A 24,184-nucleotide genomic window follows, 5' to 3' on the forward strand; every position below is an offset into this window, starting at 1 on the left:
GGTCCACTTTTTGGTATAACCCCCATAGAACGTTACCGCCAAATTTTCGGTATTTTCTCAAGGTTTAAACCACTTTATCCAAACGAAATGGCTAAAATTTGGTATTTAGTCTTCGTTGGAGGTACAAAATATCCTCCTCGAAAATTGTGTTGCAGTACTGGAGGAATCGTTGTCTCCTCATCCGGATGGTGCAATGAAGGCATTTGGAGGTACCCTGCTGCAGTTCCCAGTGCAGCGTTGTGACAAGTTTGAATATTTTTCCATCGCCTTGCACTTAATTCGCGGACCAAACTGGCGCCCCATAGCTTTCCACAGTCCGACCTAAAAGGTTTTTTATCTGCACCCTAAGTTCTGCCGTCGCACAGTGGGGTGAGATCCCGAAAGAGGCAGATTAATTCAGGCGAGCATTTGGGTGGTCTAGTGTTAATATTTTTCGAATGCCTACGCCTCAATTAATATAACGGAACACAGTTTTGGTGCATATCATGGGTAAGAAGAGGGTTGTCGAAGCCCTCATAAATTTGGGACCATAAAAGTATGAAGTATTTTCACGGTTTTATTTACATTTTTTATTGAAATAATCTCAGATGTTTCAATATGTTCAATTATTGATTGGACTAATATATTGCCAACAATTGTAAAGTTATACCAATGCTTTAATGTGGCTCCCATATGAGGGTATTTCCCGATTTCATGTATTTTTAGGATTTTGAGCACAATTTTTATCATATTTTTCTTCAAATTAAGATTTATAGTTCTGAGTGCCTAAGAATTTATCTTGCAAAAAATTGCCCATATAGGTCAATGTTTTGGAATAGTCTCCATATAGAAGTGCAGACAAATGAGCGTATTTTCGAATATTTTAGGCACATATTGGAACTAAAGTTTGAAAAATTGTGCATTTTGAAGGAACTAAAAATATTTATACCAAACATCCTCCCATATATTCTAGTTTTGGAATAACCTCCATATATAGAAGCAGTCAAATATGACATATTTTAAAGATGTTACCCGTGCATTTAGCACGTTTTTAAAAATTTCGTTTCAGATATAGCAAAAATTTGGTTAAACATTTTGATATATTAGTGCCCTTATAAGAAACTACATATACACCCAAAAAAATTTCGAAGTGAGCTATATCCAGATCTTAACCGATTTCGATATAATTTTGCACATTTATTCCCAGACCGAATTCAGTCATATATTCCAAATATCATTAAAATCGGAGTTATGTAGCGTGTTTGGTGCAGCAAATACGCGAAATCGGCCGAAAATATATATGAGAGCTATATCCAAATCAGAACCGAATCCGATACAATTTAGCACATTTATTTCTGGACCGAATTCAGTCACACATTCCAAATTTCATCGAAATCGGAAATATATAGCGTGTTTGGTACAGAAAATACGTGAAATCGGCCAAAAATATATATAGGGGCAATATACAAATCTGAACGGATTTCGATATAATTTGGGACACTTATTTCTAGACCGGATTCAGTCAAACATTACAAATTTCATTAAAATCTTACGTATATAGCATGTATGGTACAGAAAATACGTGAAATCGGCCGAAAATATATATGGAAGCTATATCCAAATCTGAACCGATTTCAATATAATTTAGCACACTTATTTATAGACCGAATTTAGTCACACATTCCAAATTTCATCGAAATCGGACGTATATAGCGTGTTTGGTGCAGCAAATACGTGAAATCGGGCGAAAATATATATGGGAGCTATATCCAAATCTGAACCGATTTTCACCAAAAGCAATAGCGTTCTTCCTATGGCTAAAAAAATTATAGACCCCAATTTTCAGCAGAATCGGACAAAAAATGCGACCAGTACAGGTACAAAAATACATGGACAGAAGGACGGACATGCATAAATCGACTCAGAAAGTGATTATATGTATATCACCAAAAGGAACTATGGGTCTATTTCGTTTCCTTTTGTATGTTACATACAAATGCACAAAGACAAAATAGCACAGTTTGGTGTAGGGTATAATAACAACCATAAGTATAATAGCGAGGAAAAAATCCATAATTACCAGTTTTTTAATAAATGACTATTTGCACCATTTCTTCAATAAAAAAATAACGGCAAAAAACGGCACGAGTTATGAGTTGATTTTGAAAGAAAACACTCTACACTAAAATACAAAATTAAAATTTTCACACCTCTCAGATACTATCTTTTTTATAACTCCATGTATTTTCAGAAAATATGGAAAATATGGACACATTTTTACTTAATTTTAATTATAGTTGTACACCACATTTTCTATAACGCGTTTTTTCCAAAATGTTAATAAGTACCTGTATTTGAATATTCCATTCAAAAATCATCACTTTTGATACTCAAAATCAAAAATATTACACATAAAAAACAGCAAATTTTATTTTTTTGCAGGTACTTTTGAAAATGTGAATAAAAGTTCAACTTTAGCACAGTGTAACTGTAAAAATAAACAACATATGACCTTGATATTTTCGGTACAGACGTAGAATTCTTTACCCTATAACCGTATAATAATAGTTGTTCCAAAAACCGAATTTCATTTTTTGAATTAATCTGCGTGTTTTGAGATTTCAACCCTCTGTGCGTCGTACGACTTAAGGACCATGTTCATACATTCTAGCTTGTCACAGATAGCTGTGGCATGCGACGACGACATGAACATGCTGTGACCTCTACAATTTTGGGTCAGTTTGTGGTCGGAATTCTGCTACCACCGACAATGACATTGTCACTTCTGCTGTCCATGTGGTGAACAGAGTGGACGTAGATTTAGTGGCGGATATTTGCATATTCCTCTCGAGGAAAAAGGTTGTAAGATCAGTCAAATAGGAGTTCAGCCTTTCACAAATGATATCAGGGAAGGTGCCTGACGCCAAGATCATAAAATTGTCCCCATATGTTACGATCTCAATGCGGTCTGGAGGGGGCAGCTTACGGGAGAGGAAGATGATAAACAAATTTCACACTACAGGGCATGGACTTCTTGTTCCTGAATTGCACGAATGACTGACGTCCACACATACATATAATTGATTATCCAACGTTTCAAACATAGCCGGAGGGTTGTCGGCTCGATGTCTTTAAACAGAGTGTAGTACTTGACAGTATTAAAGGCTTTTGATAAGTCTAGCGCCACCATCACTGTTCTATTACATGGCTTGCTCTGGTTGAGTCCTCGAGTTGTGCTGCTTACGGAATCCATGCTGATGATCGGCAACTAGATACATAGCTATTTCTAACTAAAGCCTTAAGGGTCTTTGCTACGGGGGACAAAAATGAAATCGACCTGTACGATTTACCTTTGCTGTCATCCTTGCCCGGCTTCAGTAGCGGAAGCACCCTGCCCATTTTCCAGACTTCGGGAGCGACGTGGGTGGCTAGCGACAGGTCGACAACTTTAGTGAAAGGATTGCCTTCCATAGAATAGTTCCGCCCTATTTAAGAAATTTTGAAAGTTTCAGCCATACCATCTAATCGAAATTGCTGAAGTCTGGATTCAATATCAGCCCTATTCTGAACGCATGGGAGTTGGGATTTTTTTCCCATTCCCACATTTTCGTATTCTGAATAAAATTTTGTGGGAGTTTTTTCCCATTTCCCATCTCCCCTCATTCTGAATGAAGTTCGAATTGGGAATTTGTTCTCATGGGAAAAAAGTATACATTCTCTATCTTGAATTGGGAGAATTTTGTGTCTTTTTGTGGGAAAAATCACCCCAGCAAACAGTGTGGGAGTTTGAAAAAAAATGTCAAGAAATTTCATATTTTTATGAAATTTCATATTTTAAGACACCTACACGACAAAATTATTGCAAATATTTATAATCGCCATGTGTTTGTTTAATAAAAACATACAAAATGTACTGTAAAATATGTCATTAGTAGACTTCGGATTTTGCATATTCTTATATGATACAAAAACCTGCAAGAATCTAACATTTTATACACCGATAAAAAATTTTCCTTTATGTTATCGAACAAAACAAAAAAAGTAGTAGCTGGGATTTGAACCGACGTCTTTGAAAACATATCAAAAAAATGTTGTCACGGCGTGTTAGCGTTCAAAGCCAAAACTCATAACTTCAAAGGCAACGCAAAAAAAGCGTTTGTCGTGAAGAAAATACATTTCTGTGGCCAAGTATCCGCGTAAATGTACAAAACACATTTGCATTTGAAAAACGATAAGTTCTAGAACAGAGAAGCCATTACATAGTAAAAGTATGCTATAATAATTTGGTGTAACTAATTTCGAATTTCGAAATTTCAGCTCCCACGTTTTGTTGTTCCCATGTCGTTGAGAATATGGAAAACATGGGAATGGGAAATTTCGCTCCCATGGGAAACAGTTCAAATGGGAATGTTCAGAATAGGGCTGTATAATTTATGGTAAGGGTATAAAAAGTTTGGCCCGGCCGACATAACGACATTTTTTACTTGTTGTCTTTTCTCATACTTTTACAGACGACCAAGGCAATATTCATATAAAGCCCTAGAAGTCTTGATTACAACTATTCGGTGCTGTCCATAGATGAGAGTCGTAAAATCTTGGCCAAACACCGGTCATTTACAGAAATTGTAAAGTACACCCACAAATACTTTTACAGCGGGATTTAAAATGATACCTACGATACATTTATTCCTTACTCTGCTGTAAAACAACAGACCAAATTACGCGCACTTATGAAACTTTGAAGTTCCATATGTCGGGAAGTATGGACTTCTGCAAGAAAAAATTTATATCGTTGTACATATGACCCCAAGGACCATTTGTGGTAAAGACATTAGCGTTATCGCGGCCCTAAACTGGACTTCTTCCAAACTTTTGACTTAAAAGACAATTTTGTTCGCGTAACCTAGTTTTTCTTCTATTCACAGGAAAAGTCATAAATTATCGGTGAATGCCGGCTATGTAACAAAAACACGGTTTTTTTAAAAAAAAAAAAGTTGTCTTTAAATCAGGGATAGGCGATGTGCGCTTACTGCGAGCAAGTGAGCGAAAACTTCAATGTAAAATGCATTGAAATGTATGCTCACTTGCTCTCAGTAAGCGCACATCGCCTATCCCTGCCTTAAATATGTATATTCCAAAACCAATTTCGAAGCAAATATCTTGGAAACTTTGTCGAGCCCTTCAGGCACCTTCCACAAAAAAAATTAAAATATTTTTCACAAAAGTCCTGTTTAAGATATGTCACGGATCGTTCTGAAATTTCTTGCAGCAGGTTGTCCTCGCGGCCTCTATTAGGACGATAAAAGTTTTTCGGGATCAGGACCATATTTCCTGAATGGCCCAAAAGCTCAAACAAATTCTGCAACATCAACAAAATCAAAAATGTCTATTTTGGACCACATTTTCAAGTAACCCCTCACAAAACATTCAAATTTTTGCAAAAGTACAGTTTAAGACCAGCTATCGGATAGCTTTAAAATCTTTATAGTAGGTAACTCTTGCTGCCCCTATTACGATGGTACAATTTTTTCGACGGCAAGTCCAGGCTTCCTGTCAAAATGATACAAAAGCTGTACAAATTGCTGCCGGCACCAAATAAAGTGACTGATTAGCACAATAACTTACGAATTGAGTATCCCATTTGGTCGTAGCTTTCTACAACGTAAAATTTCTTTCAAACATACATCAAATTCCAAAGAGGTTTTTTATCGGATAACACCATACTTTCGGCTAACTCCCTCACAAAAATTCTAACATTTCTCTCAAGTGCATTTAAAGAGCAGTTCGAGGACAGTTTAGAAATTTTTATCGGATGTGCTTCTTGTGCTGCTGTTTACAGCGTTACAAAGTTTTTCATGGGCAAGTCCATGCTTTCTGACACAATTGTCCAGAAGCTCTAAAAATTCTACTGTGATCAACTGGTAGTCACACGACAACTATGGAAAAAGGGTGGCTGACATTAAGTGTGTCTGCGTACTCGATAATTTGTAATAATTATTACAAATTATTACTGAATGTTGTTTTTTTACACAAATGTTCAGTAAAAGAGAATGAATTGAGAAACTTGTTTTGAAATGTTTATTACTGAGAACTTATAATTTTTACTGAAGGAATTTTGTTCAGTAACATTTTGTAGATTTAGGCAGTTGTCAAAAGTTTAAAATATTCAAATATCATAATCGTAAATAGGTTTGTCCTTGTACTTTCTCAGTAAATATTACTCAGTAACTTCTTTTTAGAGAGTTAAGCATTTCATACTCTTTCAAAGGAAAAAATTAAAAAAGTAAAAAGACAACATTCAGTAACAATTTTCAATTTGTTTAATATTTACGATTATGATATTAAAATATTTTAAACTTTTGACAACTGCCTAAAGCTACAAAATTTTACTGAACAAAATTCCTTCAGTAAAAATTATAAGTTCTCAGTAATAAAAATTTCAAAACAAGTTTCTCAATTCATTCTCTTTTACTGAACATTTGTGTAAAAAACGACATTCAGTAATAATTTGTAATAATTATTACAAATTATCGAGTACGCAGACACACTTAATATTACCCCCAGTTTTTGTAAAAAAAAAATTATTCTTCTCACACGAATTGTCAAATTTTGTAGATCGATTTACTCGCTTTAGCGCAAATTTAGAGCGCTGATTTTTAAATGAGGAATCCTTAACGATATATGGAACGGGTACACGAAAAATTAGATTTGTATGTCATCTGGGGGCTGAGCTATGAATGCCTAAATTATTACGAATATAGACGAACGAACAAAAAAAAGTTACAAAAACTGGGGGTTAATCAAATTGAAAATTTTTACTAAATGTTGTCTTTTTACTTTTTTAATTTTTTCCTTTGAAAGAGTATAAAATGCTTAACTCTCTAAAAAGAAGTTACTGAGTAATATTTACTGAGAAAGTACAAGGACAAACCTATTATTTCCAACCTTTGCATAACGTAATATTTCTCTCAAACCTAAATCAAGTTTGAAAATGAACTATGGATATTGAAACCGGTTATAGCCCTATGGGCTAGGTTATTGTATTAGCACAAATAAAAAAAAATATATGGGACAAATTTTCGATCAAGTGCAGTTTAAGGGCTCATCGAGGTTGGTTTTGAAAACTGTATCAAAGGTGCTCATTGTGCTGCTGTTTACAGAGAATTGATCTCTTTCGTGGGGGCAAGTACATGCTTCGTGACATCATATGACACAAAATCTTTAAAGGCCTCGGGACATACAGTCCGTTAAGTGCCGCGTTACAACAATCACATGAAAACTTCAAGGACAAACTTGGCATCACTTGCACATTTATCATGTGATTGTTGTTTTTGACGCGCAATGCGTCATTCAAAGGATCGGAGCGTATGTGCCGAGGCCTTAAAAAAATCCTACGGTGACCAACTAAATTGGTTGCTTTGGTTGTTTTTCTGATGTCGATTTCCAAATCTGTCAGACATTACCGGACGTTTTGTTCTTCGAGCTTATTACTTTCGGTGTTTACTACCAGATCCAATTTTGTAAAAAGATCACATGAATACTGCATCTTATTTTGGATCCACCTGCTTGAAGACATTCTTCTCCCAATTGTATTTGTAGTTCCATAAATAAAAGTTCTACAATTCCATAGTTTTAATTTTTTAAGGGATCAAAAAATTTGCCACAATTTAATTATTAAATTCTTAGACAATTATTATTAATTAATTTATCTGATCTGATATACAATCTGACCTTTATAACAGAGGACGAATTAAATGTATAGTTAATAAAGGCAAATTAAAGCAACAAAAAAGGTTTAAAGAAAAAAAATATATAGATATAGATAGATATACTTATACAACAAGACACCGCAATGATGATCTTTCATTGTGCCCAACCGCCGATCCAAAACGAAAGATAAAAAATATTTCTTTAACAAAAACATAAAATGAAAAAGAAAAGCTTTAAAAGCATAGGTTTGGGAAACTCTATAGAATATCTTCTAACTATTTATTTAAGAGTTTCTCTTGAGCACCACTGGACCAACATTGTCACCAGTTTGTTTATTGTGTTCACCATGGCTGCCGTCACAATAGGGCCACTGTAAAGCAGACAAATGAGAAATAGATTTTTTGTTAGAAAAGTGGGTATAAAATTGGGTGTAACCATTTCCACTTACATTCTTTGATTTCCAGCAGCGGCAGAAAGCAGCCTTATCAGCAATATTTTCAATATCAATCATATCAACTACCTTGGCTTCATGTTTGCGTACGGATTGATTACAGCGACCAGCTTTGGAGCAGCCGCCTTTGGCAGCAGGGCAGTAGGCTAAGTAAACGGTATAACCGATACCAGCAGCAACAGCTGTGGGTGGAATGAGGGCTAGCCAGTCCTTAACTGGAAATAAAAATAAATTAGATATAAATTTTTTAATAAAGTTAAGACTAATTTTAATTAAGACTAAAAAGGTCCAAGCTCAAGGTCAAGGAGCTCCAGCTAATTTTTATTACCCATTTTTTTTTTAAATTCTTCATATATTTATTTTTTATTTTTTACAAATAAAATTGGACCGTGTTTTAGGAACATTCATCCCATTATCGAGAGAAGAATGCTGAATAAAATTATAGCGTTGTAACAAAGACCACTAAAAACTTTAGTGCGAGGGATGTATGAAGGGACCGTTTGGGCCGCCCAAAATTGTTTTCTTATAACAGCACCGAAAAGCCTCAAAATTTCTTCTAATAGAAGCTCCCAAAAGTATTCGTATAGAAGTCTTAAACAGCCCCAAAAAGTATTCCTGCAGAAGTCTCAAAAGGTCTTCTAATATATTTCTTTTAATAGAAGCAAAATTTCTTTTAATAGTATCCTCAATAGTCTTCCAATAAAAGTTGCCAAAGGTCTTCGTATAGAAATCCCAAAAGGCACAAAGGGTTTCCTATAGAGACCCCAAATTTTTGGGCCCGCCCCAAAATATATCCCTAAAGTCTTCGTATAGAAGTCCTAAAAAGCCCCAAAAAGTATTCCTATGGAAGCCTAAAAAGGTCTTCATATAGAATGCGCAATTTTTTTCTAATAGAAAACCCCCAATGATCTTCTATTATGCCTTTGTATAGAAGGTCCAAACGTCTTGTTGTAGAGACCCCAAGAAATGCTTTTCTTATAGAAGATGTTCCAAAAAGGCTTTTTATAGAAACCTCAAAAAGCCTTCATATTAAAAGACCGCATCTTATAAGAAAGTTTTGTCTTCCCTTGGAGAAGTCAACTGAATTAAAGTGCAAAAGTGTTGCGGTGTCCATCTTGGAACTGGACATATTATTATCGTTGAAATCAGAATCGCAAGGACAGTCTTCGATGAACATTTCAAAACCAATCCTCGAAAGGCCCTGAAACAGCATTTTAGGGGAGGATGGTAGGTGACCGATATAGTCCATCTTCGAGCTTGGTTTGAGAAAAATATTGCGATGTGCAAAGGTTGGACCAATGTCAGTAGCTTCTTTCGTGTCCACCACCCAAATTCAATAGGACCCCATAGGATTCTTTAGGGCCTTATGTCAGGAAGCATAGTACCGAATTAACCCGGATTGACTCCGAGGTAAGATCGAGGAAATAGTGGATTTCATGAGTCGGAAGAATATCAAATATAACCAAACTCAACAACACCTACAGCTCACATCGTTGTGATGATTACAACGCACTTAGAAAGGATCGCACCAGATGTGGAGGTGAGGGGATTAGCTTTCCTATTGCACCAGTCTGTTCAATACATACCTATAACCCTTGAGCTAGGCTCTAATGGAATGTATGGGGGTAGCAGTCAGGTGTGAAACTGTCGAAGTAGAGTTGCTGAAAGCATACATCCCGCCGATAAATAGCCTTACTCCAGCTTTCAGGCCCAAGATAAGACCGCTTTGGAAGATCATAACCGTCTGGTCTTAAGGGACTTTAATGATGTTCATCACGAGCTCTGACATTCGATCATCGGAAACGACCAGAGGGGTATAGCGCTGGCTGAGCAGATAGATAGCTCTATGTTTTGCAGGGTCAATGAGGATGCCCCTACCAGAATTAGCGGAGAGTTTCACAGTGCTTTAGACAAAACCATCCCGTCGTTTCTCTTCGATCGGACCATCTCCCGATAATTGTCTCCATCAGTAGACCGCCCAATTTCATAACCTCTGAACGCAGCACTTTTACCAATCATGGCCTAATTAGCCTAGTCTCAGAGTTCACTAATCACCGCGTCAGAGATCTGCCCTTCTTATGTTTGGGTAGCAGAAAGCACGTTCCCAGACATCATCACTGCTGCAGCCGCTCGCCATATACCTTATACCGAAGTGATATCCAACTTCCCAGCAGTGGCGGCGGAATTAGCATATGTGTATTGTTGTTGTTGTAGCAGCATAGATACCTATTTAGAAGCATAGGTTTGATGCTGGGCTGGCAGTCTCTGGCCGAAACACTATAATATCGGGGCAAAGCGGTACGAAAGAACCCGCTGCCGTGGGATTGAGCCTGATGAGCTACGTCGTGCCAATCTCAGTAATCGCTGACACTGGAAGTTAACAGGTTGGTCGGTGAGCATAAGTGGAACAAGTGGTTAAATCATTTGAAGAACTGTAATATTGGAGCCGAAATAAAAAATTGTATGCAACGGTTAAGTCACTCTCGAACCCTGGAAAATGGGAAGATACAGTCATGTTTGGCGACGTTACACTGACAGATCCGAAGAGGTGCGCAAGTTATTTCAATCGAGCTCCCCGGAAGTGACACCCCGATGAGAAGAGTACTACATCGAATTAGATCTCTTCCTGCCGAGGATGATCCACCGCAATTTACAGTGGATGATGCTGAGAACGTGATCCGGAAAGCTAAATCATCCAAAGCGTTGGGAACTGTTGGAATTTCCATGGTAATGTTGAAACAGCTGGATGTGCCGGGAGTCGAGTATCTCACTAAAGTTCTCAATCTTTCGCTAGCTACGCACATCGTTCCGGAAGTCTGGAAATGGGCAGGGTGGTCCCGCCACTGAAGCCAGGCAAGAATGCCAGCAAAGGTGAATCGTACAGACCGCTTTCGTTTTTGTCGTCCGTAGTAAAGATCCTTGAGGCTTTAGTCCTCACCAGCGTCAAAATAGCCATCCATACACGCCATCTTCATGCATATTAGTCGAGGACTCAATATGGAAATATTCGCCACAAAATCTACGCCCACTCTTTTCACCACATGGACGGCAGAGATGAGCACTGAGTTCAATGTCATGGTCGATTGGTTCCGCAAGCAGCACAGCAAGAGAGAAACTCTAGATCAACAAGCATTTACACGGGATGCAGTCGCAGATGCCATAAAGAACTATAGTGTGAATGCGGTCCTCGGAGAACATCCCCATCTATTGCAGCTGAGGAGCGTCGCCACGACAAACTCCAGTATTTTTTCGCTTAACTACGCTCGGGATGTTGCAGCCGTCTAAATTCCTATAGGGCACGCGGCACTGGCTCGCACAACACACTGGAGCTTTTCAACTGATCTGCCAAACCTACTCCACTAACTGCAGTAGACTTGGGGTTACATCCCATCGAAGCACCCTCATTCTTAGAACCAGAGACGGACGGAAAATAATCTCAAAATTAACGATCGTCAAGTCTTCATGAGAATTCCGTATTTCCTCAAGAGTTGATATGGACAACGTAAGCGCTAAAATATCCAGCTATTTAGCCACAACGAAGCTTTCCATAAAGTATAGCAATCTTCTATAAATTCCACTGTTTCCTTCATTATTCCTTGAAATCGCGAGAGTCAACACAGAACTTGACTTGAAATTCCCCATTACACCACGAGTCAATAAACTTCTATAAGTAGATATGTTTGTATTTCCATAATCACATGATATTATTAGATATATTTATCTATTTAAATGGCCAACGATTACAATTCCCTTTCATATCTTAGGGTACTTCCAGGCGCGCTCCTCTCACTTTAAGAAATTTTTAATTAAATTTCAGTTTCTTGTTTCAAAACCCCCCATTCGCCTATTTGCTTATCATCTATCGCATCAGAAAACAAGAGAGGCGTGCGAAACTGAAGAATAGGTTATAATTAAACAATCGACGAAAAAGGGGGTCAATAACAAATCTTAAGGTACAACAACAAACATAAATTAGCCAAATTGTATGTGACAAAATATAACCGAAATATACAACAACAATATACCCGAACGATAATAGCTCACGCATGAACTTAACAGAACAAAATATAGAACGGACACAACCCAACAATAACAACGCGACCACAATTCCAAAGCTGGCAAAAAAATTATTCTTGTTGCATAATACACAACAGAAAAATTGCAACAAAAACAAATACACGGTGACAAAAAAAGTAATTCAATTAATACAATCCAGCCATACGCTTTGATAACAGGCCGTCAGTCCCCCTCCTTAAGCCAAAAATATTGAATTGATTTCATTTCTAATAGTAATTTGAATAAATTATATACCGGTTTCGGTCTATAGTACATTACAAAATATCTGCATTTTACAAAATGCAATTACTACTTACATGACAACTTGAACCATCCTCCGAAGCTATCGGGAATCGGCAGACTTGATAAATAATTTGGCAGGGTATCCTTAACAAGTCCAGAGATTGCGTTCATGTTTTATTGTTTTTTTTTTTACTACCAATTCGTCAAATCTACAAAGAGGGGAAAATAATTTCGCTTAAAATTTAACTTTGAACTAAATCTAAATTCGCAAATGAAAGGTACCGTACTTCGTAGATGATGTTGTTAATGTTTCTCTTTTTACAGTGACATTCACAGCCAGTCCGACCTAAATTAAAAGTGTGGTCGTATAAAAGTGATGCCAATATTATTCGAGACATGGGGTATTTAAAGTGGTCTGACTATACGTTAAGTTAACGAGGAAAAAATTAAATAAAAATATATTTGCAGCGTCAGTGAGGACACCCTTATGGACCCGGCTCATACGGTGTGTTGAGTTCCGCGTTACAACAACCACATGAAAAATGCATGAACAAACTTGGCATCACTTACACATTTTTCATGTGGTTGTTGTTTTTAACGCGTGACGCGATTCACAACGGACCGTATGTGCCGGGGCCATTACAACAATTAGCGGGGAATTCCACTGTTCCCAGACATAACCATCTGAAAAACGACATCACTTATGGGCCAAATACATACGGTCCGTTGTGTGACGCGTTGCGCGTTGAAAACAAGCCAGCAAAAAGTTTGCATCCGCGGATGCAGTTAAATCACTAGAACAATTGCCGCTGGAGTACATCTTTTCCTATGAATTCACCTATGAATTTTACAAGAGAGCGCGCAGCTAGGATGCACTCCCCTTTTTGTTCCCATGGCACACAGCTAGGATGAAATTAGGCGTTCTTAAATCGAGTTATGCTAAGTTTACATTTACGAAATGCACTCGATTTCAACCGTCAATTCCATAGCTCAAACGTCAAATGAAACCTCATCTGAAATCAATTGGATTTCATTTGACGTTTAACCTATGGATTTGACAGTTGAAATCGAGTGGATTTCGTAAATGTAAATCAAGCATTACCCACTACTGCAATTTCATAAAATTAGCTCTGTTCCTTTACGTGCAAGAATCTTCAAGTTTTACAACTTTTTACTCGAAAAGCGATCCTTTACTTCAGACACCATACAATTCATATGGAAGCAGATTACAACTTTTGCTACTTTTGCCGGTTTTACCACTTTCAAAAGTAAAGGAACAGACCAATTACTTTAGTATGGAACTCGATCTAAGAACGCCTAATTTCATGAAATTATTTCATTGAAATCCCCATGGTAGAATAATTGTAAGGTAGGCCAGAGCTAACAGCTGATTACAATTTTTTTCTTATTATGGCCTATTCTGTCAAAAGCAGGGTTGACATTTTTTATTGTTGTTGCAATAATAAAGGTACATGCATCGGTGAATTGTTCCAACAAAAAACTTCTTCTGAAACACTATAGGTATCTTAAAATTAATAGCAAGGGCAAACGATTTTTATTTGCATGTCAAAATTAAATTGTTAATTTTTAATAGTAATAAATACTTGCGATAGATACTCTATCTGGTAATTTTAATCCATAATCTGTGAAGTTCTACATTCCATATGTTTTTTATAAAACGGACTAACTATGCAGATACATCTACCCATGGTTCAATTATTAGAAGGTTGGGCAGGTTCATGAATTATAAAAAACAACTCTGATGCCGGTTTGCTTATAACTTCAAATGGATAATAACAAATTCAACAGGTTTTGTTTATTTGAAATATTGTCAAATATTTAAATTGAAATATTTTATATATTTATTTCCACGTTTTGGTATAGCCCCATATAACGCGAATTTTCGCTTTTAGGAATTTTAAATGTATTAGAAGAGGTTAAAAACATTTCTACCAAAAATTGTTTATAAAGTCCACGTTATGGTATAGCACCCATATAACGGTACCTGCAGATTTTAGTTCAGGAAACTTGACGGTGGAGGATATAAAACGTTCGGCCCGGCCAAATGGATAGTGAGCCCGCCATGGTGCTACCTTGGGAGCTGCCTTTAACACCCGTTACAGGTAGTGAGCTAACTCGTTTACCCATGAGAACGATAAAAATCCTTCCAAAACATGGTACTATGAAGAAAATGAAAATAACCCATCTATTATGCATCATAAACCGCGAATCTGCACCTGGAATGTTCCGACTATTTATAGAAGTGCAACTTAAGCACTGGCAGATGCACTTGAAAAATACATGTGAGATACAGGAAATAAAAGGATTTGGAAAGGTGTAACAACAACACCTAAAGGTGACACACCGTATTACAGATTCCCAGTGATTGAAAGACTTGCTATAATTCGTACAGAAGCTAAAATTTTCAGCATCAGTTTTATTTGTGCTCATGCACCCCCAGATACAAGGACAAAAAGACCAAATACACATTTTATGAGCTCGTAGAACATCGACTTCGCAGCTGAAAAGCATGGTAGCTGAAAATCTGGCAGTTCTAGATTTAAGCACCTCGACATTCATCGTTCTGAGGTGCAAATATGGACTCGGATCACCATCTTGTTGCAGCAAAGGTACGAAATGCGCATTAAGTACGAACAGACACAAATTTGGACATCGGCATGATGCAATCACAACACATAGCCACGGCATTTCCACTCATCTGGCCAAATTGCTAAACAGAAGTATCTTTCTGCTTTCAAATATGTATGACTTCTAATTTTATTTATGTGTGTATTTCAAATTTGATTTTAAATAAATTTATTTTGTCGTTTGTCAAATTTGTCAAAACGGTTTTGACACAATAGGAGGACCACAGGAAAAAATTGTAATCAGATGTTTGCTGTGCCCTACCTTGTAATGATTGTACCATGCATCTACCTTTATTATTGCACCATCCCATTTGACGTTTTAAGCCATGACTGCAGGGTTGTACTTTTCAGCGATTTTCATACCTGGTCTACCTCTACTTTATTGTACCCATGGTACAATAATACAGGTAGCATTATCATGTCAGCTGATGGTAACATAATGTGTCAATTGCATTTAATTGATGTCAAATTTGGACATCTTATGTTGCCAACAATTGCCGATGCGGCTACCTGTGTATTTGTACCATGATTGTACCATGGAAATCCCTCTAGTGTAGAGTTGTACAATCTAGTTCATTTGAAGGATCTACTTCAATAGTTCAGCTCTTTTAACTGAACTAGTTCAGTAATCTAGTTCATAGTTCACTATACAGTTCAATCATTCGGATCATAATCGTTCAATCAAACGCATACATACACCAAATAGAAACAGACAATAGAATAATATAATTTTAATACACCAGAAAAAAGTTTTAAATTTACGTGTTTTATTCCATTCATAAAGAAATATTAAGTTGGTATTAATTTAAGAATACACGTCCTACATTTAGTTGGCTGGCAAAAATCTTATGTTGTGTGCATGGTAGAACAAAAAAGTTTGGGGTCGCTGGAAATTCATAGAAAAAGGAGAACCTGTTTCAATGTTTTGTTTTAGAAATCAAAGAAGCACATGTTTATTAGGGCTTTATTTTTTTAAATTTTAACAAAATACCTCACAAATTAACAAACGTTGTATCGCCTCTACAAGCGGGGATTTACTGCGCTGCTTATCGTTCTAACTTGGAGGAGGTTACATATCATTGATATGAAGAAGTCTTTCTGGGAAATGGTTTTTTCTTATGATATATTTTTTTTTCTCAGAAAATATATGCCCCTAATGCATGGTTTAATAAGAAAGGTTAGCCAAAGCTTTATGTCAATTTAAATTTTTTTTTTCATTCGAGTATGCCTAAAACTTCAAAACAATATAAACAAACTGTGTATGTGTGTGTGGTGTTTGAATAATATTCCAAACAATTTTAAAAAATCGAATTCAATGATTTTTAAATTTGTTTTTAGACCATTTGTATGGAGGAAATTCGTGAGATTTGCATTGAAACAATCAGTTTATCATATTCACAACTCGATTATGTGGAGAAAACTTAACTCTTCATTCATTTTTCCCGTTTTTTATAAAATGCTCAAAAAATGCATTGTAAACAAAACCAATTGTTGCTTTTATTTTGAAGTTTTAGGAATTCAAGAAAAACAAGTGTTCTATAGATTTTTCTTCATTTAAATCTACCTCTTTACTTATACCATGCCCTAATGTACATCGAAATAGAAATAAATGTATAAAATGTCATATGAAATTTGACACTAACGTTACAACCCAGTTCAGTCAGCTGTGTATTGCTGCTACCTTTTCTTATTCTACCATGATGTGTGTGTGTGTGTGTGTGTGTGTAGAAACTGTCAATGCGAAAAAGCTTTGTGCGTGTGTGTTTCTTTTTATTTATTTTTTTTTTTCTATCCAAAACCAGGCACATTCAATATCGGAATATGTTTAATTTGTTGTGTTTTTGAAGAAATCTTCACTTTCGAACAGCTATTCATTGTACCTTGATCCAAAACGTAAACAAACTCATCACATTAGTCCCGGTCCACGCTAGAGTGATTTCATTAAAAAAAATTGCATGAAATTATGCGTCTCTAGATCGATCTCCATGGTAGAGTAAAATCATAAAATTGCAGTAGTGGGGAATTCGATTTAAGAACACCTAATTTCATGAAATTTTTTAATGAAATTCACGCTAGTGTGGACCGGGACTTACGAAGGCACCACTTAACACAGACGACGGCGTAACTTTATGCATATGTGAACGAAGGAAATTTCATAAATTATTGGAATTTAAAAAACTAATATTTTTCCACATTTGATTATATTAACAAATGTTGTACCGCCTCTGCAGAGGTGTTTTAGTGTGCGACACGTCGTTTGGACCAGGGGCTGGATTCTTGTTCTATGAAAATTTGAAATGAAAAATATTTCCTTTATAATTTTTTTCATTTGACAGTTTTCTCCTTTATAAAAGTTTTCATTTCACATTTTCATAGAAACAGAATTGAGCCCCTGGAGGAGGTTACATGTCATATATATGAAGAATCTTTATGGGAAATAGTTTTTTTTTCTGATGAATAAATTTGTTCTTCAAAAAATATATATCCCTAATATACATCGAACATAGAAATAAGTATATAAAATGTCGTATGGAATTTAACACTAACATTACAGCCCATTTCAGTCAGCTGGGCATTGCTGTTACCTTTTCTTGCTCTACCATGGCCGTAGGTGATGAAGTCGTGTGCTCTGCTGATGAAGATATTTGATATTGATATATTTTAGCAAATTCCCAGCAAAAAAGTGTGGAAGTAGTGCAAAGCAGAGTTATGATTTCAATACATCTTTCGATTTAGTCCACACGGAGTTATGAAAAATGCACTCAGCTCGATACATTTTTGAAGCACTCGCTTAAAGATAACTACCAATTTTTTGATCCCTAAAAATGTCGCAGTCTTTTTTTTAAACACAAGAAACAGTGTCTAAAATTATAAGAATTTGTTTAAAAAAATAAAGAAATACAAAATAAAGTTACGAACATTGCTGTAATTCACGAGACGCAAATTATTTTTGAAGTGGGGTTGGAGTTTTTTTTTTTTGGAATCTGTAGTGCGATTCTCTAACTCAATTTTTGATTTTCCGCGCGAATACATATTTTTGTCCTTGTTTTCAATTTTAAGATATATGCTCTGTTCCATTTCTGTTCAAATTTCATATGACATTTTATACATTTATTTCTATTTCGATGTACATTAGGGCATGGTATAAGTAAAGAGGTAGATTTAAATGAAAAAAAATCTATAGAACACTTGTTTTTCTTGAATTCCTAAAACTTCAAAATAAAAGCAACAATTGGTTTTGTTTACAATGCATTTTTTGAGCATTTTATAAAAAACGGGAAAAATGAATGAAGAGTTAAGTTTTCTCCACATAATCGAGTTGTGAATATGATAAACTGATTGTTTCAATGCAAATCTCACGAATTTCCTCCATACAAATGGTCTAAAAACAAATTTAAAAATCATTGAATTCGATTTTTTAAAATTGTTTGGAATATTATTCAAACACCACACACACATACACAGTTTGTTTATATTGTTTTGAAGTTTTAGGCATACTCGAATGAAAAAAAAATTTAAATTGACATAAAGCTTTGGCTAACCTTTCTTATTAAACCATGCATTAGGGGCATATATTTTCTGAGAAAAAAAAAATATATCATAAGAAAAAACCATTTCCCAGAAAGACTTCTTCATATCAATGATATGTAACCTCCTCCAAGTTAGAACGATAAGCAGCGCAGTAAATCCCCGCTTGTAGAGGCGATACAACGTTTGTTAATTTGTGAGGTATTTTGTTAAAATTTAAAAAAATAAAGCCCTAATAAACATGTGCTTCTTTGATTTCTAAAACAAAACATTGAAACAGGTTCTCCTTTTTCTATGAATTTCCAGCGACCCCAAACTTTTTTGTTCTACCATGCACACAACATAAGATTTTTGCCAGCCAACTAAATGTAGGACGTGTATTCTTAAATTAATACCAACTTAATATTTCTTTATGAATGGAATAAAACACGTAAATTTAAAACTTTTTTCTGGTGTATTAAAATTATATTATTCTATTGTCTGTTTCTATTTGGTGTATGTATGCGTTTGATTGAACGATTATGATCCGAATGATTGAACTGTATAGTGAACTATGAACTAGATTACTGAACTAGTTCAGTTAAAAGAGCTGAACTATTGAAGTAGATCCTTCAAATGAACTAGATTGTACAACTCTACACTAGAGGGATTTCCATGGTACAATCATGGTACAAATACACAGGTAGCCGCATCGGCAATTGTTGGCAACATAAGATGTCCAAATTTGACATCAATTAAATGCAATTGACACATTATGTTACCATCAGCTGACATGATAATGCTACCTGTATTATTGTACCATGGGTACAATAAAGTAGAGGTAGACCAGGTATGAAAATCGCTGAAAAGTACAACCCTGCAGTCATGGCTTAAAACGTCAAATGGGATGGTGCAATAATAAAGGTAGATGCATGGTACAATCATTACAAGGTAGGGCACAGCAAACATCTGATTACAATTTTTTCCTGTGGTCCTCCTATTGTGTCAAAACCGTTTTGACAAATTTGACAAACGACAAAATAAATTTATTTAAAATCAAATTTGAAATACACACATAAATAAAATTAGAAGTCATACATATTTGAAAGCAGAAAGATACTTCTGTTAAGCAATTTGGCCAGATGAGTGGAAATGCCGTGGCTATGTGTTGTGATTGCATCATGCCGATGTCCAAATTTGTGTCTGTTCGTACTTAATGCGCATTTCGTACCTTTGCTGCAACAAGATGGTGATCCGAGTCCATATTTGCACCTCAGAACGATGAATGTCGAGGTGCTTAAATCTAGAACTGCCAGATTTTCAGCTACCATGCTTTTCAGCTGCGAAGTCGATGTTCTACGAGCTCATAAAATGTGTATTTGGTCTTTTTGTCCTTGTATCTGGGGGTGCATGAGCACAAATAAAACTGATGCTGAAAATTTTAGCTTCTGTACGAATTATAGCAAGTCTTTCAATCACTGGGAATCTGTAATACGGTGTGTCACCTTTAGGTGTTGTTGTTACACCTTTCCAAATCCTTTTATTTCCTGTATCTCACATGTATTTTTCAAGTGCATCTGCCAGTGCTTAAGTTGCACTTCTATAAATAGTCGGAACATTCCAGGTGCAGATTCGCGGTTTATGATGCATAATAGATGGGTTATTTTCATTTTCTTCATAGTACCATGTTTTGGAAGGATTTTTATCGTTCTCATGGGTAAACGAGTTAGCTCACTACCTGTAACGGGTGTTAAAGGCAGCTCCCAAGGTAGCACCATGGCGGGCTCACTATCCATTTGGCCGGGCCGAACGTTTTATATCCTCCACCGTCAAGTTTCCTGAACTAAAATCTGCAGGTACCGTTATATGGGTGCTATACCATAACGTGGACTTTATAAACAATTTTTGGTAGAAATGTTTTTAACCTCTTCTAATACATTTAAAATTCCTAAAAGCGAAAATTCGCGTTATATGGGGCTATACCAAAACGTGGAAATAAATATATAAAATATTTCAATTTAAATATTTGACAATATTTCAAATAAACAAAACCTGTTGAATTTGTTATTATCCATTTGAAGTTATAAGCAAACCGGCATCAGAGTTGTTTTTTATAATTCATGAACCTGCCCAACCTTCTAATAATTGAACCATGGGTAGATGTATCTGCATAGTTAGTCCGTTTTATAAAAAACATATGGAATGTAGAACTTCACAGATTATGGATTAAAATTACCAGATAGAGTATCTATCGCAAGTATTTATTACTATTAAAAATTAACAATTTAATTTTGACATGCAAATAAAAATCGTTTGCCCTTGCTATTAATTTTAAGATACCTATAGTGTTTCAGAAGAAGTTTTTTGTTGGAACAATTCACCGATGCATGTACCTTTATTATTGCAACAACAATAAAAAATGTCAACCCTGCTTTTGACAGAATAGGCCATAATAAGAAAAAAATTGTAATCAGCTGTTAGCTCTGGCCTACCTTACAATTATTCTACCATGGGGATTTCAATGAAATAATTTCATGAAATTAGGCGTTCTTAGATCGAGTTCCATACTAAAGTAATTTTATGAAATTGCAGTAGTGGGTAATGCTTGATTTACATTTACGAAATCCACTCGATTTCAACTGTCAAATCCATAGGTTAAACGTCAAATGAAATCCAATTGATTTCAGATGAGATTTCATTTGACGTTTGAGCTATGGAATTGACAGTTGAAATCGAGTGCATTTCGTAAATGTAAACTTAGCATAACTCGATTTAAGAACGCCTAATTTCATGAAATTATTTCATTGAAATCGCTCTAGTGTGGACCGGGACTAATGAGTTTTCATAGTCATTTGTTGGAAAATAACTTAAAAAACTAGGGACACTAAAGCTGAAAACAGATACAACGTTTGATTAAAGTTTTGCGTTGGGCGTCGAGAAAAAAACAACAACAACAGGGCGACGACGATACCAAAGTCCAGCGTTGATGTGTTTGCCGGCATATATTTCAAATGAATTTGAATTTTTCGGCATCATGCCCAACAGTGTAAAAACGGTCAAAACGACACAAAACTTTTATCAAACGTTGTATCTGTTTTCAGCTTAATTGCGATCATACCAAAATTGCGTCAGGAAAATTATTCATTTTGTCGGAATCAATGACAAAAGTCATGGTAGAACAAGAAAAGGTAGCAGCAATACCCAGCTGACTGAACTGGGTTGTAGTGTTAGTGTCAAATTCCATTCGACATTTTATGTATTTATTTCTATGTTCGATGTATATTAGGGATATATATTTTTCAAGAACAAATTTATTCATCAGAAAAAAAAACTATTTCCCATAAAGACGGCTTCATATCATTGACATGTAACCTCCTCCAGGTCCGAACGACATGGCGCACACTAAAACACCGCTTATAGAGGCGGTACAATATTTGTTAATATGTGTGGTATTTTGTTAAACTTGAAAAGAATAAAGCCCTAATAAACATGTGCTTTTTATACCCTCCACCATAGGATGGGGGTATATTAAGTTTGTCACTACGTTTGTAACTACTCGAAATAATCATTGTAGACCCCACAAAGTATATATATTCTTGATCAGCGTGCAATTCTACATCGATATAGCCATGTCCGTCCGTCTGTCCGTCTGTCCGTCTGTGGAAATCACTCTAGCGTCCGAACGGATTGACGTAGGTTGATGAAACTTTGGGAAAATATATTATATGTACGTAGGACTTTTGGTATTGAAAGCGGGCTATGTAGGTCCACGCTTTCGTATAGCCCCCATACAAAATGACGCGTGACGCGTCGTCGTTTTAAGGAATTTTTAAGATATTTGTCCCATTTTACCACCGAATTGGTTGTAATTTGGTACTTTGTGTCTCCAGAAGCCAAAAAACATTCCTACCAAAGTTGGGTTATATAGGTCCACGTTTTGGTATAGCCCCCATATAAGGCCCCATATAAAGTACGCGTCATATTAGTATATTTTGAATGTATTTGACCCATTTGACCACCGAATTTGTTGTAATTTGGTACTTTGTGTCTCCAGAGGCAAAAAAACATTCCTACCAAAGTTGGGTTATATAGGTCCACGTTCTGGTATAGCCCCCATATAAGGCACCATATAAAGTACGCGTCATTTGAATATATTTTGAACGTATTAGACCCATTTGACCGCGGAATTGGTTGTAATTTGGTACTTTGTGTCTTCAGAGGCCAGAAAACATTCCTACCAAAGTTGGGTTATATAGGTCCACGTTTTGGTATAGCCCCCACATAAGGCCCCTTATAAAGTACGCGTCATTTTAATATATTTTGAATGTATCCGACCCATTTGACCACAGAATCGCTTGTAACTTTGTATTTGTGTTTCCAGAGCCTAAGAAACATTTCTACCATAAAATTTTTATATAGGTCCACGTGTTGATATAACCCCCATAATACGATATCTCCCGATTTTCGATATTTTGAAGGTTTTAGCCTCATTATCACACCGAGATGGCTGAAATTTGGTATTTAGTCTTCTTTAGGCTTATAAAACTTTCCCCCAGAAGTTTTTAGGTATAGGTCCACGCCATCATATAGCCCCCATAGAACGGTACCTTCCGGATTTCGGTTTTTTTGAAGGTTGTGGTCACATTAATCCACCGAAATGGCTGAAATTTGTGGTGGAGGGTATAAAAAGTTCGCCCCGGCCGAACTTAACGCTTTTCTTACTTGTTTGTTTTCAAAAGCAAATGATTGAAACATCTTCTCTTTTTTCAATGAATTACCAGCGACCCGAAACATTTTTGCAAGTATTCTACTTTCTGCGAGAAATTATGCATTTAGTGGAATGATATGGACACATTCAAATTGAAAATCTAACGAGTTTTCATTCATGTTTTCCAAAATATTCAATCAAATGTGAAAAATTATTAGTTTTTTTAAATTCCAATAATTTATAGACATTTCCTTGTTTTGTTTACATTTACGTTGACACTAACGTTTACAAACAAAAACAAATTCCTTTGTGGTTGTTGTTCGAGTTGTATTTGTTGTAGTATTAACTTTACCTTGTATTTGTTCTACCATGGACAAAAGTACTGAAAAATTCCCATTTTTTGTATCGTAGCTGTGTGCTGTGGAAGCAAAATAGAGTGCATCCTAGCTGCGCGCTCCCTTATAAAATTCATTAGTGAATTCATAGAAAAGATTTACTCCAACGGCTCTTGTACTGTACACTTGTAGTGATTCAACTGCAATCGCGGATGCAACATTTATTTTCATATGAGCCCAGCAAAAAGTTTGCATAGTACATTTGCCGTTGGAGTACATCTTTTTCTATGAATTCACTTATGAATTTTACAAGAGAGCGCGCAGCGAGGATGCACTCCATTTTGTTTCCACAGCACACAGCTAGGATGCACTCCATTTTCGATCCAAATCACAGCTTTTGATGTAGTGTCTTGGATTGAATTTAAAGGCACTCTTCCGATTGCATTTGTAGTCGGTCTAAAGATGCAATACACAATGCAAGCAATTACAAAATATCCCAGAATAAATAAAATGCATTTATTATTTGTGTAGAACAATAATACAAAGA

At 35.9% G+C, this 24,184-nt stretch overlaps 2 protein-coding genes across 3 annotated transcripts in view; one reads left to right on the forward strand and one right to left on the reverse strand.

Annotated features, from left to right (window-relative positions):
* Positions 1 to 7,609: 7,609 nt before the first annotated feature.
* On the reverse strand, positions 7,610 to 12,796 carry Cisd2 (CDGSH iron sulfur domain 2). 2 transcript variants are annotated; one of them, XM_073984800.1, is made up of 4 exons: positions 12,727 to 12,796; positions 12,514 to 12,648; positions 8,138 to 8,355; positions 7,610 to 8,059 (listed from the first exon to the last, which is right to left on the reverse strand). In XM_073984800.1, exons 2-4 carry the CDS (start codon positions 12,608 to 12,610, stop codon positions 7,973 to 7,975), a joined length of 402 nt encoding a protein of 133 aa, XP_073840901.1. In that variant the 5' UTR covers positions 12,611 to 12,648; positions 12,727 to 12,796; the 3' UTR covers positions 7,610 to 7,972. The 2 variants fall into 2 exon arrangements, with proteins under 2 accessions (XP_073840901.1, XP_073840907.1); XM_073984806.1 differs by having other exon boundaries at positions 12,722 to 12,759.
* Positions 12,797 to 13,564: 768 nt separating this feature from the next.
* Positions 13,565 to 24,184, forward strand: part of Efa6 (Exchange factor for Arf 6) — a 219,094-nt gene continuing 208,474 nt past the window's right edge. Inside the window, 1 exon segment of the mRNA XM_073984950.1 lies at positions 13,565 to 13,732. The gene's annotated coding sequence lies outside the window, so the exon portion shown is untranslated.

Source organism: Musca autumnalis, unplaced genomic scaffold (assembly GCF_047663935.1).
Source record: "Musca autumnalis isolate F117 unplaced genomic scaffold, ASM4766393v1 scaffold_1, whole genome shotgun sequence".
Lineage (NCBI taxonomy): Eukaryota > Metazoa > Arthropoda > Insecta > Diptera > Muscidae > Musca > Musca autumnalis.

Coding starts and splice junctions, on each gene's coding strand:
- Cisd2 (XM_073984800.1), bottom strand. CDS start 12,610: ATGAACGCAATCTCTGGACTTGTTAAGGATACCCTGCCAAATTATTTA. Junction 8,356..12,513: donor AGGATGGTTCAAGTTGTCAT/GTAAGTAGTAAT, acceptor TTTTATTTCCAG/TTAAGGACTGGCTAGCCCTC. Junction 8,060..8,137: donor GCTGCTGGAAATCAAAGAAT/GTAAGTGGAAAT, acceptor TCTGCTTTACAG/TGGCCCTATTGTGACGGCAG.